This window comes from Acanthopagrus latus, chromosome 17 (genome assembly GCF_904848185.1).
Source record: "Acanthopagrus latus isolate v.2019 chromosome 17, fAcaLat1.1, whole genome shotgun sequence".
Lineage (NCBI taxonomy): Eukaryota > Metazoa > Chordata > Actinopteri > Spariformes > Sparidae > Acanthopagrus > Acanthopagrus latus.
This window is the reverse complement of record NC_051055.1, coordinates 8,855,212-8,872,285: the sequence shown is the minus strand read 5'-3', so window position 1 is coordinate 8,872,285 and position 17,074 is coordinate 8,855,212. Positions and strand designations below refer to the sequence as shown.

The following is a 17,074-nucleotide window of genomic DNA, read 5'->3' as shown; positions in this document are numbered from 1 at the left end:
AGAACAATATAAAACAAATGAAAAACACAACAACAGATCACTAATTGGAAATGTCTTCTGGTTGTTTTCCCATTTGCCGTTATGATTTTCACCTCGGGGCCGCTGTAGAATCATCTAATTTGTCTCAAAACAATAACTTGAGCCACCAGAATATGTTGGGTCTCATCGCTGTGTACAGATTATATACACACGGTCGCCTACACGGTGAATCACTGCGGTGATGAGTTGTGTGGGATAATTAAGTTTTCTTTACTCCTCCGTGTATGAGCCTCTTGTTTACTTTGTGGGATGCTTCTTTGTGAATCCATGCAGGTTTTAGCTGCTGACGTGCAACGCTTGTGCTGTGTCACAGAGAAGCATCGCTCACCCTGATCACAGCCAGACGTCTCCCGTCACTCCAGCACCCTGTGGATTCATACCGTCAATTATGTTTTATAATTACCGGCAGTCAAAAGCTTGTTGTGTATACGGGAAGCAAAAACATGATGGACATAGGGCAGACAAGTCAAGGTCACCTATAAATTGCATTGTTTATATGAAGACCAGTGGTATTTTTCTAATAAAAAGAAAAAGTTGGTCTTGTGGTGGTACATCGTTGCTATATTACTGCATGCTGTGTGTATCATTAAGTCATTAAAGTTACAAATCTGCTCAAGGAAAAAAAGACAAGAACTGTTGATACAGGATCAAAACTTATTCAATATGTTTCATAAATAAATGCATGCATACTGTCCAGATTGCATCTAATCAAATCTCATTCATCAACAATGTATGGACTAGGTTTAGCCTATTTTGTTCTTGCAGTCTTACCAGTATTCTGCACAGCAAATTACACCTAATTTATTTCCAAACTGAACAAATTTAGCTTATGATCATGTCTGGGTTACATCCAAACAATATTCCCCTGTTAAAAGCATCAACCAATTATCTGACAAACACAACAGTCACATTTGCCATTTAGAAGTTTTTTACTAAAAAAAAAAAAAAAAAAAAAAAAAAAAATCAGCATCAAGATGAATTCACCTTTAACCCGTTGAATTTTTTCCAGCACAGAGCAGCAATTCAAGTGTAACAGTTGTTCCAGCATTATTGCGTTTGTTCAAGAGCATTTTAGGAATGTCAACATAGAAATATCAGCACTAAATCACTACAAAAATAAACAATTCCAGTCTCAAATTAAGTGAAACACAACCTGATTAACGAAGTACACTGAAAACAAAGTGGACGTGAGACATTGAAATAAGTACCAATCAATAAAACAGTTCTTATATACAGAATAAAACCAACAAGTACAAACATGAAATGATTAGTTTTAAGAGTGCACATACAGTTGGACCCGTCGAGAAAGGCGGAAGGAGCAATTATAGTGAGAGCTGTGATACTTTACGGCATGTGAAATGTCTAGTTTTGTCTCCTTTTTCTGAGATTAAGATTCAGATCAATAGAAAAAAAATTTAGTTATTTAACAACAAATTGCATATACAGTTTCCAGACAGGATTTTCCCTCATTAGTTGTGATTTGTTTGTAGTTACAAATGCAGCTGAAGCTCAACTAGAGCTTTTCAGTAACGTAACGTAAAGTCTCAAACACTCCCTTTTGAAGCAGCCCCTTGATATGTTCATTGACAGATTTTTAGATTAGACTCTCTGTAGCCTTGATTTAACATCATGAAGACCGTTCTACATAATAAGTGATCATGAAAATGAAATGCATCTTTGCATTACAAGACTCCATTCAAGAAATTATATTATCTGTTTGAAGAAGCACATAAGATTTTTTTCCTGTTTGAGTTAAAAAAAAAAAAAAAAAAAAAAAAAAAAAATTATATGCTATGTTCATTAACTTGGACACCCTAGTAAAATAGAGTATTAATACTATGGAAATGGACTTCATTCAGTTTGGTACGAGAATGGCAACATCAGTCAGCTACCAAACCTCCTTATTGGACCATTCTAACATACAGTATCTTAAAAATATACCAATACACAATGATTAATTTTAAGAAACACTAGTGGTTCTCTCAGTGTTAGTGGATTGTTTCCTATATGCTGTTCAAGTTTTCTTGTGACACAATAAGTAAAATTTCAGGTTAGACTTCCAGCTTTACTGTAACATTACTGTATTACTGTTACAGTATTCAAGACCAAATTTCTAAATGTTTTGCTACTAAATCAAGCTATCTGGCTAGATACCAATAGCAGTCACTGAGTGTCACATCATCATCATCATCATCTATAATAGTATATAGTGTATTTTTATAAACTAACCCTTTAAATTATCATCTTAGTTTAACAGTGCTACAAAGTAAAATGTATTATTTGCTGTGGCCAAAGCACCATTTAAGCCCCACTGCTCCTTGTTTCATGACACTGAGGTGGACTTGTGTATAAAGCCTGAAGTGCAGATGTGTCAGAGATGGTGGATCATGCTCTGAAACTCCAGCTCCTCTGAAAGGGCTCAAAGGATTTCTTGAGGTTGAAAAACATAAGAGGAGGTTTGAGTCGCGAGGTTTTCTCTGGTATGACAGCAGCTTTGCTTTCTTCAGTGGGAAATCGACTCTGGTAGACTTCTGGGTATGACCTCTGGAACTGAAATGGAGAAGATTTGCATCAGTATTGTGCAGTAGTTGTACTTAAATACAGGGCTTTGGGCATTCTTATGCATTAAAGGTTCAGATGTGCAAAGCACTGTGAAATGTACAAGAGCAATGTAACTTTGCTGTGCAGTATTTGTCCAACACTTCAAAGAGATTCCTCTGCACAAATCTATATTTAAGAATGTTTCTCTTTTCACGTCTTCTTTTCAAAGGAGTATTTTCATACCTGTTTAAGCCGTTTCCTCTTGTCCTTGGCAGGAAGTTCTTTGTCTGCAATCAGGCCCTCCAGCAGCTCATGCAGGGGGGTCTGGGTTCCTATCACCTTCTGCTCCTCAGACTCCACCCTGCTGATCTGTTTACAAAAGGCTGGAGATGCGCTGAAGTCTGTGTCTGATCCTGCATATTTGATCTGATGAAAGACACAAATGAAATGTTGGAATTATGTAGGTCAAGAAGTAAAGGACAATTGCAAGTTATTTAGCATTTCTTCATTATTATTGATAAATAATAGTCCCTATTCATGAGCCCACTATACAACAAAAGTTGACATGCAAATATGCAGCCAGTTATCTGAAACTATGGACTTACCTGCTGAACAGTTAGAAAATAAAGTTGACCTGTCAATAACTGTTAATAGTCAACTATTGTAGAGAGCAATCACCCTCTCCGTAATTGTACTGTGACCCGACAGTTGTGTGAATCTGAACTAACAACCCTTTCAAACACGAAAACTCACACATAATACAAACTAACTGTTCAGCGCAGTGGTAGAGCACTGTGTTGCACAAGGTAAAATTAATGTTTTTAAATGAGTAAGTCAATTGCAAGCTGTTTCATAAAACAATGCAGTTTTTTCTTTACACTATTCATGAAAAAAAGTTCCATTAAAATCCAATATAAAGTGGTGTGTCCCATTCAGCCAGTATACAAAGACATTTCTGCATTGAAATGAGTCATTTAAAAAAAAAAAAAAAGATTTATTCATGAAAAATGCATATTTTTCTTTACAGTATTCATGAAAAAAGAAGTTCCACTAAAATCCATTGAAAAGAGTAGTGTCTCATTCCAAGAGTATAGGAAGCCCTTTTTGCATTAAATTTGTGTCAATGGGTCAAACAACCTGGAAGCTATTGAACAAATAAATGACAATTTATTCATGAAAAACACAGAGTTTTCTTTACAATATTCATGAAAAAAATAAAGCTTCCACTAAAGTCCAATAAAAAGTGTTGTGTTTACTTCAACCAGTATAGGAAGACATTCCTGCACTCAATTTGAGTCAATGAGTCCAATCATTTGGTAGCTTGCATAAGCATAATGACTCTGAGTTTACTATTGAAAAGGGCTGTCTAATGGCAAGGTTAAGTTGTGAAAATATTCTAAATATAGCGTACCCCAAAAATGAATATAATAACTATGGTGTCGATCTATGCTTTAAGTTTGCAGTGTGGTAGGGGTTTTAGAGTATCATTTACAACATTCAGTTCAGAAGATGTCATGTTTTGAGTCCTATTCACAGTGTGGGATGTGTAAGCTTATGCATCTACTGTTGACTAAAAGATAAAAATCAACAAGGCTTTAATTTGTAGGCCAACAACACAGTCAATACATCCCGTGTTCTACATTTCCTGATGAGCCCGCCAAAAGAAAACACATAGACACATCAATACGATCCAACTGTGCTGAGAGGAATAAAATAAAACCCTCCACGAAGGCAATCATCAGGACGGGCAACAGATAACAGTGCTGCTGGGTCTGTCTCTGTTAAATTACTGATACAGTGATACTACACGAGTGACTTCTCTAGCTCACAGATTAGAATTAAACTGTTTCTCAATCTATTTTAGAACAATGTCACCCCAATCCACACTTTCAAATTTAAACTCTGTAAACCCCTTGCTGGATGAAAATAAGTTATTTACAGAGATCCTATCACAGTTACTTCTACCAGGTTTACCTTGAAGTAATGGGTACCAAAAATGGATAAAACCCCTTATGACTGTTTCTGACATTAATGATGTTTCCATGGCAACAGATACCTGTACAAACCAGATACCAAATATTTAAAAGGGATCAGATAAGCTCATAAATAAGGAGAACACGCGGAATTATGTATAAAACTCTTGGGGTAGTAATTATCTTATGTCTGAGCAAACCTATACTTTATTGTAGTGATTTTAGATAGAGTTAGATAATCTCTTTTGGTCCACAACTATTCCTGACTAAACCCTAATTTATGCAGATTAGGTTATATAAAGAGTAATATCAAAGCAGGTATTGTCAGTTAGAGCTAGCTTGAGATCTAGAGATCACAGGTGCACAAGTTACAAATAGGATTCCTAAAAAGCTGAGGATAAAAAACTGTTGGAAATGATCTTAGGATAAAATACAAATCTCAGAACATTTCTATAAATGAGGGCCAGGCTTCAGAACAGCCATAGTAGCAGCACTGATAAAAGCCTGATTAGATATACCACTTTCATTTTAAAATGTTGATTTTTAGACTCTATTTTAGACTTTTTAGAATTTATGTAATTGTCTACCTCACTAGAGCCTCTCATATTTTCATAAAGTTAATTTAGTTCCAACACATGATCCTAATGCAATAATGCTGAGGACTGGTTTCCATCACAGATATCAGTTCATTTCAAAAGAAAATCTCAAGAGGTAATTTTACCAGATGGGACACTAAACCCACAACCAGATACAGGGTCATTGAGAGCCTCAAGCTACTGCGACAAGTGCTTTCCACTCACATTATCATAACAATGCATGTCATTTTCAGATTTTATGTGGCCTTAATTCAAATCTAAATTTAGCAGTGACTGTAACACATTTCCACACTTTCTGTTTGGTAAAATGCCAGAACCAATCTGGAACATTGTCTTCCCAAATGATTCAGAGATATGCCTTGGTAAAAATGGTCTGAGGGAAGGAGCAGGTGCAGCGGAAAGTAGACGCACATGACTGTGATGCAAAAAGCAGCAAGACCGGACCACCTCCACACAATTCATTCACTCATAAAGTGCAACTTCAGAAAGTGTACAAACCTGAACTCTTTTGAGGTGAGACAGGTGCTCCTCAACCTGGCGACGCAGCTTGGAAGGAGCTTGGAAGATGATGTTGTGGTGCTCCATCATGAAGGTCACCAGTTTGGTGGCAAGCAGCTCATCCAAGTCCATCTCGTCTACTGAGCCCAGAACGCAGTGGGAAAACATCTGCACCATCTGGACACAGTGCACAAGGAAATGGATGAGAAACAAACTAGAAATATACAATCTATCAATAAAAGTCTGATAACAGAATTGTCTACAGTTTGTTCTTTAGAATTTCATCAACTTTACTTGGTAGCATCTTCTGTTTATGTTATGAAAGGAGTCTTTCATAAAGTATCTTAGTGCCCTTTAGCATTATATATCATGTCATTAATTTTCTAGATAGGAATGAAGTCTGGAGGTATTGTGGCTAGAATTTCTATCCAAGGGATGTGTTGAGACAGTGGAGAGGTGAAAACAAATAACTGAGGAGACAAAACAATGACTTCCATTAAGAATGTGGGTGAGATACATTTTTTTCTGCAACATAGCAGCTATGAAGTATTGTTGCCTTCTGATCATACACGTGCAATCTTTAAAGTTCGTAAACATTAGCAATGAATTGCCTCAGTTCTTCAAAGAAGAGCTAATTATATACTATACTATATATCCGATAATATAATAATGGCCCAATCCCAACAGTCCTTAGCCCTACCGCTCAGGGAGAACTTACCCCACACATTGACACCTTGAGGTAGCGTGTCCCGATTCTTATTGGGATACAGGGGTAGGGAGAAGTGTTAGGGCTGCATGGCCTTACATACTGAGGTTGTTCAGAGATATATTAAAACCAAGGGTTATGAGAGCTCTGTTGTTACAACGTATTATGGTCCTTATCTCAACTTGCTACTCCTTTGCTGATGTCTGTCGCGAAGCGAAAAACTGTACCAGTGTGCGAGTAGCAATAGCATCATTGAGTGGAGGCAGGTGGGGATTCTGGCAGACCCGGGACATGAGACGGAGTAATAGCTGGAGGCGTCTTCGGTTGGGTGGCGGCAGTAAGAGACAGCTGACTTGAAGAGCCTCAGTGGCAACCTCCTGCTCCTGCAACAGACCTGCAGAGATAAGAGGAGAGGTGAGTCCAACTCCTGAGGGCAAATATACAGGCTAAACAATATGAACACCAGCAGATTTTTATCTGTAGCCGTGCACAAATGTCAATCATGGACCCATATCGTGGAGCACTCACTGAGAATGTTGACAAAGACTTCATATAGATGGTACGTGAGCAGGGGTTCTTTGAGTCTCTGAAAGTAGTCTCCTACTGTTTTCAGAACATCTCTCTCGAAACCTGGGTATACTGGCTGTTTGCTTTCATTGCCGTTAGGCCCTGAGAGGCAGGAGGACAAATGGAGTTTATATATACAGTCACATACTGTATGAACAGCTACACACTAAGTGAGCCATACATCAGCCATTTTAGAGATTTCCCTTATATCTTAAGGTACTACCAACTGCAGTCTTATTACAAAAGCAGATATTTTTCACAATCATTTTAAAACATCTTATTTAGGATAAAACAAACTTACAGTTGGCGAGGCATTTCATTGCCGATACCACCCAATATGGCATGTCCTCTGGACACACATGGAGATACAGTAGGTAAGTAATTATGTACTTGTCGGTTGCAGTCAAGCATTTATTCTTACAACTGTGAATCAATGTATACCTGCTTTATTCTCCAATATCACTATGCCTGTCTTATTAACGTTGAAGACGTTATGAACGATGTGCTTGCCATTCACATACGCAGGGTTTAAAACTCCATTCAGTGACATCAGGCCCAGCACTCTCTGCAAACTAAAAAAAGAGAGAGCTGGAATCAAACATTGAGAGCGGTGTTTTCCAAAGTGGGTGCCTCAAGGCCAGGCCCAGAGTGTTAGAAGACGTGTCAGAAGACGTTAATAAATTGTGCATTTTCAAACCAAATTCACCAAAATAACAAAACCTGAAACATTTACATTAAAAAAAAAAAAAAATCATCTTTATCTAAATGACAGCTGCAAGATGTCATGGTGACACAAGCTTTGTAGCACAGGACCTATCATGAGCTTGACAGCAAAAATACTGACCAGCAGATTAGAATTGGAAAGGTCTGGCACTGGAAACAGAGCTCAGAGAAATGCAGATACACTTAAATGAAAGCACAAGACTTTTGTTTTTGCCCCATTTTACATGTTTTTGATCACAAAAGATGTAACACTTCATCAGTGAAGGCAAAAAAGGCTATTTTTCTCAATTACTTAAAACAAATTGGTTGAAGTCCATGTTAGTGAGCACTTAGTTTTTTTGCCAAAATAATTCATCTGACGACAAGTACGGCATATAAAGATGCTGATTAAAGACTATGATTATGAAAGCACATTCAACCAATCTTACAACTGCAGCCTATATGTAACTAAGCTGCCCACACTGTGCAATAATCATGCAGTTTAATAATCATCTTCCTATGCCACATTTGTCAGGTGGATGGATTATCTTTGCAAAAGAGAAGTGCTTAGTAATATGGATTCTAACAAATATGTTCTGAAAATTTCAGAGAAATAAGCCTTTGGATTGCAAAAAATTGGAATTGTGCATTCCCAACATCATGTAGGTGTGATGTGGCTCTCGTTGTTCATTTTAAATTAAATTCCTATCTGTAAGCCTGCAGAAATTTGGTTGAAAGTTATTTATTTAATCAAATTTATGTTGATTATTTAACTCAATATTGATATAACATAATAAAACTGCTATAACCAGTGAGCATCAGCGTACACACCATGTTATGGGAGTTGGAAGCACAGGTAGCCATGACAAAAGATTTTGCTTTGAATGAGTGCTGTAACCTAAAAAAGTTTGGGAACTGCTGATCTAGAGCAAAGGTACATCTTAATACAACATGAACAGTTTAAGTTTTACATACTGTGCAACTGTCATTGATTTCCAGATATGATCCACTTGTTTTGTAGTTATCTCCTTCCTCCGTATGAGCTTGCATTCATGCACATCCCCAATAGCTACACTGTGCCGTTTATTCCACAAATCTGAGGTCTGGATAAGAAGAAATGGAGACATGAATGAAAACTTATGCTGAGTAAACTATGCTGATTTTTAACTTGCGCTGAGTGTGCAGAAACAAAGGAAGCCCCATGTAATACATACAACAGTATTGTAATGCAATCAATAAAAAGGCATTTATGAGATATATCCCTGTATAAAAAGGTAAAAAAAAAAACACACTGAAAACAGAGACAATATTTGAAGAATTGTTGACAATAATTGTGTCAAAGATGTCTTGATATTAAAAGGTGGAGTCAGCATTTCTGGAAAAACGACTGTTGATATTTGAAGCCAACAACCAAACAAATACACACCTCCCTTCAGTGCTCCGTTAGAAGCTAAGCCCACAAAATTCATGGAACGACAACTACCACGATGAGAGAGACAGACAGCACACCAACATATCAAGCCAAACTAGAGAGAATGCTGAATGTCCATGGGCAAACACTTTAACATTACTGGAAACACAAATCACACACATCAGCAAAGGGGACAAAACAATAATGATGTTTTGGTTCTTTGGAACTTAGCAACACTAATGTTTTCACCTGTCAAGCAAAAACAGTGCAACTTCTGCATTCGTCTCATTGGCTTTCAACTCACAGAAGGTCTCTCCACTGTTGGAGAGCCTCAACAATATTAATATAGCTCTTCATCCTTGCCTGGCCTTCTCCCCTTTGGCTGTTTCTCAACATCTCTCCTTCTTGACAATACAATTATATGTTAGCATGTGCCAGACTTACTGCCCCTCTCGCTGACCCTTCTCCTCTGCATTAACACCCCCTGCTGATTCGCTGGAACTCTGTTGTTTGGCTCTGTCCAAGACACTTGTTTGTTTTTCCATTTACAGAGCCAGGCCTGGCTACAAACACCAGATATGTTATTGCAGCACACACAAGCACTACGGACTGTGAGGAGATATTGAATTGGACAAACAAAGTGTACTGGATTGGAATGGTCACCCCACCTTTAACTGTATGATTATTATCAGTCCCTTCAGTACTTTGGATGGCTTTTCTACAGTAATGTATCACACTGTAAGCTTTCTAACATTTTTACTCCTTCATATGTAAATAAGAGATATCACAATATTAGAAATGCCTTGGGCTGGGCGATATCACTTAAAAATTGGACCTCTGATTTTTTCATACCAAACTCTATTTCTGATTTTGATAGATTATTTTTTTCCTTCTTAAAAACAAACTACAAATGACAAAAAAAAAATACTAAAAGCATTGCTTTCATTTTAATGCTTTTATTGTACAAATAAAGTAAATTGTCCTGCCACTTTGAACAGTGCACCTTCAAACTCACTTGAAAAGAATGTGTCCCTTTTGGATAAAATGTCAGATTGCATGTTTTATAAAAACAGATCAGTTTCCCCATTGGGATTGATAAAGTGTGAACATAACTTTAATTAAATACTTTTTTGCAACAGGTACCTTTTGTTTATAAACAGTATTTTGTATTGCTGATTGTGGATGAACCTCCGGCTTTTCCACGGTATATATGGACACAATATCTTCAGCGATATGGAACTTGGCCTCATCCGTAAAAACTGTCCATCGAGCCCCTTTCTTTTAACACAGGACACAATGAATAAATGATTCCGCTAATGTTGGCTGCTTTTTAGCGGGTGTTTGTGGGCTTGTACATCTTGTAGTGGAGAGCAAGTGTTCCACTCTGATGCATGTATCTGTTTGAGGTGCTGAAATAAAAGTGTTGGTCCACTGCCTTTAGTTACAACAGCCTTAAAACAAACTTTGCAGTGGACCGTGGTTTGTTTGAGGTCTTACTAAACAGAACCACACTAATGACAAGACTGTGCTTTTTTAGAAACGGACTCTTTGCTTGATGCTATGTTGTTGTATTTGTTTCTCTGTGGGAAGTAAATGCGAGGGGGAAGGCGGAGCCCACTATGAACTACCAGAGCCCTTGGGGAGCGGCGGCAGAGCAAGTTAAAGAGGAAATCGATTTTCATCTTTTAAGACCATCCTAAACCACAAACTGATTGATTTACCGCCCAGCCCTAGAAATGTCCTTAATATAATCTGTTTTTGTCAGTCTGTTATACAGCTTCGCATTTTACACTTTCCTTTTCATTTTTCAGTGTATAATCTGTATAATCTTGAGTGTAAAATCATGTAAACCACGCTTCACAGCGGTTACTGAAACAAGAAAATGAAAATGATCTCATCTCGCCATTCGTCTCGATTAACTTTGCATATGTTTACTTCACTTTTCACACAACATGAGTCAAAGCAATCAGCGGAGGAGCTGAAACATGTTTTTCTCTTTCTCACCATGACAGCAGACTTCAGCGGGGCAATGTTTTCCCGCTGCGGTAATTCTTCGTAGTCATCCCAGCGAATGAGTCTGGGCAGGTCACTGCGGTCTCTCAACAGAGGCCTTGTTGGAAAAGACTTGAGGGGAGATAGTGTGGGGAACCTGGACACAAAGACAACAGCACTGGGCTCAGCTGAAAGGAGACTGGGCCAACTTTCAAGGTGCAACAACAATGCCTCTAGTTGTATCAACCAACATCGAGAACAGCACAGGACCAGAGAGAGTACCTGTACAGATGGCTATTGTCTTCAAAGTCCTCTGTCCCATGGCGTCCTTTGATGTCTTCAACGACATGGGCCTTGAGGAACTTTTTGAGCAGCTGCAGAGTCTGATAGCGAGTCACCTCAGGCCCAAAGTTGTGGTTGCGCCTCAGCAGCTCATGCAGATAATCCACAGCCTCAGATCCTGTGAAACTCCAGTCATAGTAGCGGAAGTGTGCCCAGTGCCTTCTCAGAGGCATGCCTCCACGGAACAGTTTAATGGTTTCATTCCACTGCATAATATGAAGACATTATTAGACAATGTGGTATGACTAATGATGAAGAATGTAAAAAGACAGAAAATTAGCACAGATAGCAAATAAGATGTTAGATATGGCACATAAACATTTCTCTGAATCTGTTACTCTGATAAAGCTGACATAACAGCGTTTATGCATTCAATACTGAATATTTTGTTGAAAAGGGATGCAGATAACATGAGTGACAGAAAAAGTACAGCTCTCTGGAATAAAAAGCAGTCTGCATGTTTTTTTCATTTCATGGTCAGCTCTAAAAAAAAACAAACAAAAAAAACCCTCTAAGCTTTAATATCCTCTCATCATAAAAAAGAGAAGGTGGGCATCACAATAAATACAACAATGCGTACTCATAGTGTTTTGGATGGTGCAGAGGTTATGGATTATTAGATGCAACAAAGTATCCCAATGGGTGGGAGAGAAATGAAAGAAGCAGATAAAAGCACAGAGGGGCAGAGATGGGCAACACAAGGTCATTACAACCCAGGCGAGTATGAAGCTGTATGAACCAAAAAGCTGCTCACTCTGGCTGTTGTAAATCTTGAAAAGAAAAGATCACACTAAGGGAAAGATTAAAAAATCTACAACAAGTAAAAGCCAAGAAGTGTGTACTGCTAACCTTTGTTTGTTTAGAATAAAGTCTAAATACTAAATGGCATGAACACAAAGTAAAGGAAAGACAAAAAGGGTAAATGGTCATATACTGTAACCAGTCAGGGAAAGGATTAAAAAATATCAAAGGCTAAATATGAAGCCACTGTGCTATATTGTAAACTTGATTATGTGTGAAAAATTGTAAAACATGCCACAAAAAATTTTACGGCCATTTTGTTCCACAAGATGCAAATGTTAATACAGGTATTCTGACTAGTTTGACATTAACCATGAGGCATTATTAAAATATTTTGACACGTCACAATAAGAGGCATGGGTATAAAATTATAAAATGAATGGCAGTTGAAGTCCTTTAGGCTGCTTCAGTTGCAGGCTTTGTTCAAACTGCAGGCAAGTCAGATTTGTATCTAAAATCAGATCTTTAAAACTGGCTGTCCCAACTGTTTTTTTGTGCGCAAGTGATCAGATCTGTATGTACAGACATCACCAGTCTATCAGTATGTGTTGCTATGGTAATCTGCCCAAAGTGCAAGCAGACAATATATTTCAAGTGTCTATCTACTCCGCTGACTCCACAATAGCAGCTTGGATTCTGCTCAGCTGCACTGATCTATTCCATCACTATATATTTGAGGTTGATTTGAGTAGCCTTAGTGGCAGTACTGAGACACATCTGGAGAAATTAGACTAGAAACACATTTAAAAAAAAAAAAAAAAACGCCAAATGTGGCTTGACTCAAATTTGCCAAAATCATATCTCCTATGATATGACATAAAACAGATTTGGGCTTGCAGTCTACAGCACAAGAGTTTGCTGTCACAATATACAGTGAAACATATTGTGCGCTGCCTGGGACCAAATCCAGTTCAATTTCAGCGCCTTTTTTAGACAAGCACAATATAGTTTTAGAGAAGGTGAGGTAATAATAATTAATGAGGCGATAATACAAACTCAGAAATATTTATTTTTCCCATATGTGAATGAAAATCAACTCAGAGGAAAATAGAGTCCCCAGAACACTGTTGAAGCTAGAGAGTTGGCAGTGTGCACCAAGTGTACACAAAGTAAAACAGTATGAAATTTTGTTGTCCTGTTGAAATTGTTTGTTTATCCACACATGAAAACAAAGAGTGTGTTTATTTAGTTCATTAAGGCAAAAAAAAAAAAAATAAACAAGTGAAGGTATTTCTCTTCTGATCAAAATTTCCTCCCCAAAACTACATGGTGCTCATTTAAGGGCACCAACATGTGAAATTAACGTGACACACGTGTTTTACTAAAGGAGCACCCTGAGGACACCTAAGCACACAAAGGAGAAAGTTTTAACAGAATAAAGCAAAATCTCTGTGATGAAAATGACAAACGGGAAAATCTCAAATAAAAAGGAATGGGTGAATATACTCATTACCATTTGAATTTGGCTTTCAGAAAAGCAATTGCAGTCCGATGTTCTTGGTGTATTCATTCATCTATTTATATTGAGTTTAAAAGGGGTTTAAAGATTCCGAGCCACCGCTAGTGAGCTACACATAGCATTAAATATAATAGCAGTATGGTGTGTCATGTGCATGCTTTTACATGAAACTGAACAGGACGTGTTAGTGCAAAGTAACACATGACAAGTGAACGCATCAGTATTACACTGAATCTAGTGAATGCACGTTAGCAATTACCTTTAATGTAAACACCTGGGAATATCCATGTAAATGAGGCTGTTACAAATGCTACACAATACAGATGCACAGGTCTGAAACCGAATACAAAGTTAAATATGTACAGGTATTTCTGATAACCAGTAACTTATGGACAGGGACGCATTTGTCCACACAGAAAGTTGCTATTGTTTACAACTGAGTTACAGAACTTCTCTAAACAAACTTTAAATGTTGTTGGGAGCATTCCTGCTGTCGCGAGAACACGGTTTTAAAAGGCCGTAACTTTTTCGCTTCTACAAGAGTTAGCAAAACAGACAGAGTTAACAGTTAAATATTAGCTTGCTGACTTATTTGACGTCAAACTCACCAGTTAACTAAATTGGAAACTACGTTCCTGCTTTCGACTGCTTAAAGCAAGAATATAAATTATCAGCGTAATATAACTTCGCAGCGGTACTGACATAAAATCTCAAACTTTCGTATGCTGTAACTCTAAAACGCAGTTTGCAGATTTTTTGCTATAACATCCCCACAGACTCACCAGCTTGGTCGCCCTGTACGGACCCGGTCCGATAACTCTACCGTCCATTTTCTAAAAACCCACTTCACCTGACCTCAAGCGTAGAGACACATGAAGATATTTAGCTGTTCTAAGCTTTTTAACAAAGCTTTAGCTGCGGGTGTAAATAGTGGGTTACACGGCTATCTGGGCAGAGACGTTGCTGCCAACTTTGAATCTCCTGCGTCACATCAACCGAAGAACGCGATTAGACGGCGAGGGCGTCACGTGACCGCGAGGAATGCGGCGTTTATGAATGGAGACGTAGTGTGGGACAGCTGAAACGTCAACGTCCAGGTTCGGGGCTAAAAATAGAAAAATCTACAAATAAAGAAATAACATCATGTTTCAAATTTTTTATTAGAGCACGTTGTTATACAGTTACTTATTTATAGTATACATATCTATGAGGGCAATATACATCCTTATAGATATATGTGCAGTTAGGTCTTAGTGCCCTCTTTTTGTTTTATTAGAACATATACCAATAGTAGGTGAAAGAACAGATATAAATGTGAGATACAAAACACAAATAAGAAAAATAAACTAAAATGTAGTCAAAGTAAATAAATACATATCCCCCCACCCTACCCAACCTTGCCCTTCTGTCTGCTCAAGAAATGACATCATCATAAAACAGTTTACACAATGTAAATAATGTACAAGAAATAACAAATAGATGGTGTTTTAGCATAAAAAAGAAGGTACAAGGTACATTTATTTGTAATTTCTAATGTATTTAATCAACGGCACAATGTTAAATGTCTTAGTGTCCCGCTACATCTATTTTAGCAGGGTAGCAGGGTGAACAGACTGTGGCTGGGGTCTGGTGTTGTCTTTCAGTGTCTTTAAGGCTCTGTGTAGACATCTCACTTCACCGATGTGACTGACAATCTCTAGATGGATACCCATGATGTTCTGGTGGCAGTGGCATGATATTTTAGCAGAGCCCATGCTGCTCTCTGAGGAGATTGCAGGTACAACAAGAAGATGTATAGGGAGCTGCATAAGATTGAGCAAAAGGAAATAATTAGAGAGATGGCCTTCCCTAATTCAGTGGGGGATTGGTGTGATCAATAACCATAGCAGTTCATGGTTTAACCTGCTTTCCGAAAATTGGAACAAAACAAGAAACTCACAATGTGCGAGACAAAATTCAGACCTTTTTTGGGGCTGCATAAATGCTCCAAGGCATGATATACCCATGGAACATTTGCTCTAATACACAGACCATCACAAGCTTTTCCATTTAGTATGTTGGTGCCTATAGTGACAAATGGGAACATTGCTCTTATCTAATGGACAATAAATAACAGTTCCCTTTTCTGCAGCAGGAAGTAGTCAGCTGATCAGTCAGGTCGAAATAGAATCATGGAAACACCAAAAGTTTTGACTGACTGAGGAAGAGCTGAGTGGCACCTTGAAATAAACAGGGACGGTGATAACACTCAGACATCATTAAAACCATGGTATTACGTTCATCTTATTATGACATATTTCAGTTACACAATAAAAGCAGGCGTGGGTGTTGATTGATTGCAGTCTAAATAAATATATGTTAAGTACTATAAAATAATGACAGACACTTGACAGCTTAAATGTCAACAGACACTAGTAGCAGAAGTATTTTATGCTGTGCTGGTGTCTACCCTCACTGGCTCAGAGACTGTGAATACATTTGGAACAATGTCCATTTTCCCGGTTTAGGAATTTTAGCTGTCTGTTGGCTTTAATGTCCAAATTCGAGGTTGAGCCCACTGGCGGTTTCGTGGGCCTAATTAAAGTTTGATGACCCAGGTGTCAGCCCCCTTTTGCATGTCCAAACCAGGTCGCTTTCCACTTCATAAACACGTCTCCTGCCTTGACTTCTCCCATGAAAAGATGCGGCGATAACGAGGAGAGGATAAGAGCAAAGATACTGGAGGCTTTGCTAACGAGATGGGGGAACAAGGATGCAATCAACGGATCTGTGCAGGGTACCGAGGATGGTTATCATATCACCTCTTGGAGCGGGAAAGGAAAAACGGCATGCCTGAGCAAGAATAGAAGGAGACTGCCGGTGACCACTGACTCACAGGCACATTGTTCATCCACACATCATCACACCAATGCAAGCCAGGGCAGGATTACAATATGTGATGGTAATGATTTTGTTTCATACCCCTCAAGGTATCAGATTATAATATATATTGCCAGAACACTTATCTGGGAGAGCAGAGCACAAGTGACTATCTATAAATGCATCCTTAGGTGTAAAAAAATAAAGTTTAAAGTAGTTTTTTTGATTATAAGTATGAGACAATTTGCTGTCAGAAAACACTTTAAGTATTGTCAATTTGGCAGTGTGTCGATGCAGTTTTGTCAGTAAGCGCTGATACCTCTATTTTATTTTGCATGGACACTACAATTTTCCCCAGTTCGTGTTTGTCAAACTGGACAGTCCGTCCAATCTCAGCCTCTGAGGCTGTCTTAACTGCTTCTCTCATTAGTCTCCTTTTTGCTCCGTCACTATCTTTTTCGTTGACAACCAGACAGTTTTACATTGATGCTGTCCTCTTTCCATTTCTTAATGATTTATGTAACTGGACTCAAAGGGATGTTCCATAACACTGAAATGGCCCTATTATCTATCCGCTGACCTGTCCTT

General features: G+C 38.2%; 1 protein-coding gene across 1 annotated transcript; it reads right to left on the bottom strand.

The window, feature by feature from the left end:
- Positions 1-571: 571 nt before the first annotated feature.
- On the bottom strand, positions 572-14,611 carry depdc1b (DEP domain containing 1B). Its single transcript, XM_037075875.1, has 11 exons — positions 14,410-14,611; positions 11,308-11,573; positions 11,038-11,182; positions 8,598-8,725; positions 7,362-7,492; positions 7,222-7,269; positions 6,882-7,022; positions 6,581-6,747; positions 5,648-5,824; positions 2,824-3,006; positions 572-2,589 (listed from the first exon to the last, which is right to left on the bottom strand). The coding sequence occupies exons 1-11, from the start codon at positions 14,455-14,457 to the stop codon at positions 2,425-2,427; spliced, it is 1,599 nt and encodes a 532-aa protein (XP_036931770.1). The 5' UTR covers positions 14,458-14,611; the 3' UTR covers positions 572-2,424.
- Positions 14,612-17,074: the final 2,463 nt, after the last annotated feature.

Bases quoted from the DNA above. Each gene is read 5' to 3' on its own strand.
- depdc1b (XM_037075875.1), bottom strand. From the start codon at position 14,457: ATGGACGGTAGAGTTATCGGACCGGGTCCGTACAGGGCGACCAAGCTG. The intron at 6,748-6,881 runs GTGAGTGCTCCA...TTATCTCTGCAG, and splicing joins AGTCTTTGTCAACATTCTCA to GTCTGTTGCAGGAGCAGGAG. The intron at 2,590-2,823 runs GTATGAAAATAC...TCTCCATTTCAG, and splicing joins AGAGGAAACGGCTTAAACAG to TTCCAGAGGTCATACCCAGA.